The sequence below is a fragment of the Penaeus monodon genome, chromosome 34 (genome assembly GCF_015228065.2).
Source record: "Penaeus monodon isolate SGIC_2016 chromosome 34, NSTDA_Pmon_1, whole genome shotgun sequence".
Classification (NCBI taxonomy): Eukaryota; Metazoa; Arthropoda; class Malacostraca; order Decapoda; family Penaeidae; genus Penaeus; species Penaeus monodon.
The window spans coordinates 29,832,113-29,833,635 of record NC_051419.1 but is presented as its reverse complement, the minus strand read 5'-3'; the positions used below and the strand labels follow the sequence as shown (position 1 = coordinate 29,833,635).

Here is a 1,523-nt window from a genome sequence, read left to right as displayed (position 1 = left end):
TGAAACATAGAATTGGAAAAGCATAAACACTTGGATTTCACTATTATCCATAGTTACAAATCAATACAAAGATCTACTTTTTGGTAACTGCACCATCACACATATCACAAAACTAGTACAGTGTGATAAAATAGGGAATCTAGCAAATCGCTTCTATTAATTCCCTCTAACAAGTAATGGTCACACACAAATAAATATACAAACATATTCTGAGAAACATAAACATGGAAATTCAAAATCATATTTATCTGCATGAAAAATCACATGATGACTTACAACATCCTACAAAATAACCATATCGTTAATCATATCAACAATCTCAACATTCCCTCCAATAACTCACCCCATTTTTCAAAAACTTGAGAACAAATACCATAGAATAAACATATTAATTCCTCAAAACTGTCAAAGTGACACACCAAGAGGAAGACATCAAGTATTGTCATAATGAAAGAAGGCAAACCTACCATAAAATCACAAAAATTCTCACACCAAGTCATCTAAAAACCTTAAAACAATTATTGTTCACTCCCTTGGAAACCCACTGTTCAAACCTGTGGCATGGTGTGTGCTTTATTTAGCAAGTGCTTCATTATGTACAGTAAATATAGATCATTACGTATCCCAGTTCCTATTTCAGTGGTATTTATTCCAAGGAACGATAATAGTCATAACATAAAAAAGTGTTATATTCTCCTACTGTCTTGGCAATGTTTTTTTATAAACATTTACTTGCTTGTTTTAACTATCTATTTTTTCCTTATTGCCTTTGTAAGCTGGAAATATGAACTGATCTGTAATACATTCCCTTATTGTTCTCATTTGGCCTGCGTTCAACTAATATTTAAACCCTATTTCAGATCCAATGTCTTCAAACTTATGCTTATCAGATCTACTCAAAGATTCCTAAAATAAAAACTGGCTTAAAAGTCACCGCATAGTCTAACGTAGTCCCCCTTGTTCTCCAGCGGGCGATTCCCTGTTCAGGCTCATCTCCCTCCTTTAATCCCATCCTTTGAGCTTCCATCTCATTTACAGATGACAAACTGATGGAGCACCTTCCTGGTGGTGTGTCAGGATGCTGTCGTAGAGGAGGTGTTTCCATCAGTGTTAGAGGATGGCTGGTTGAGGGGGCATGGCTTGTCATCTGGGTGTCCCACGCAAGTAACAACTGGTACGTGCCCAGAGTCCCACATGCCTGGCCCACACAGCTCACAAAGGCCAACCAGTGTACATGGGAGATGGCTCATGCTTCTGTACTGATGGAGCAAACCTCGTGCCTGTATGGAGAACAAACTTTATTATTTGTGTGTATGGACATGCATATATGAATGTTATGACCTATGATATAGTGTTAAGTTACCAAATGTTGCTCTGAATCATAAAAATTGTATATAGTGGCATGTAATATCATGAGTTTTTGGAAACCTTGACAATACTCGCCTTTCTTTCTTTCTAGGAATGGAATAAGGCAAAAAACTACAACAGCCATTTGACCTTGCTCTCACAGTCAGCAACTATCT

The 1,523-nt window shown here is 37.0% G+C and overlaps 1 protein-coding gene across 5 annotated transcripts in view; it reads right to left on the bottom strand.

Annotated features, from left to right (window-relative positions):
* Window positions 1–379: 379 nt before the first annotated feature.
* The window catches only part of LOC119594699 (TBC1 domain family member 16-like), a gene marked incomplete at its 3' end in the record, with an annotated part of 16,016 nt that continues 14,872 nt past the window's right edge, over window positions 380–1,523 (bottom strand). For all 5 annotated transcript variants that reach the window (XM_037943755.1, XM_037943753.1, XM_037943757.1 and 2 more), the window contains 1 exon segment: window positions 380–1,280. In XM_037943755.1, coding sequence (XP_037799683.1) covers window positions 1,074–1,280 — 207 coding nt within the window.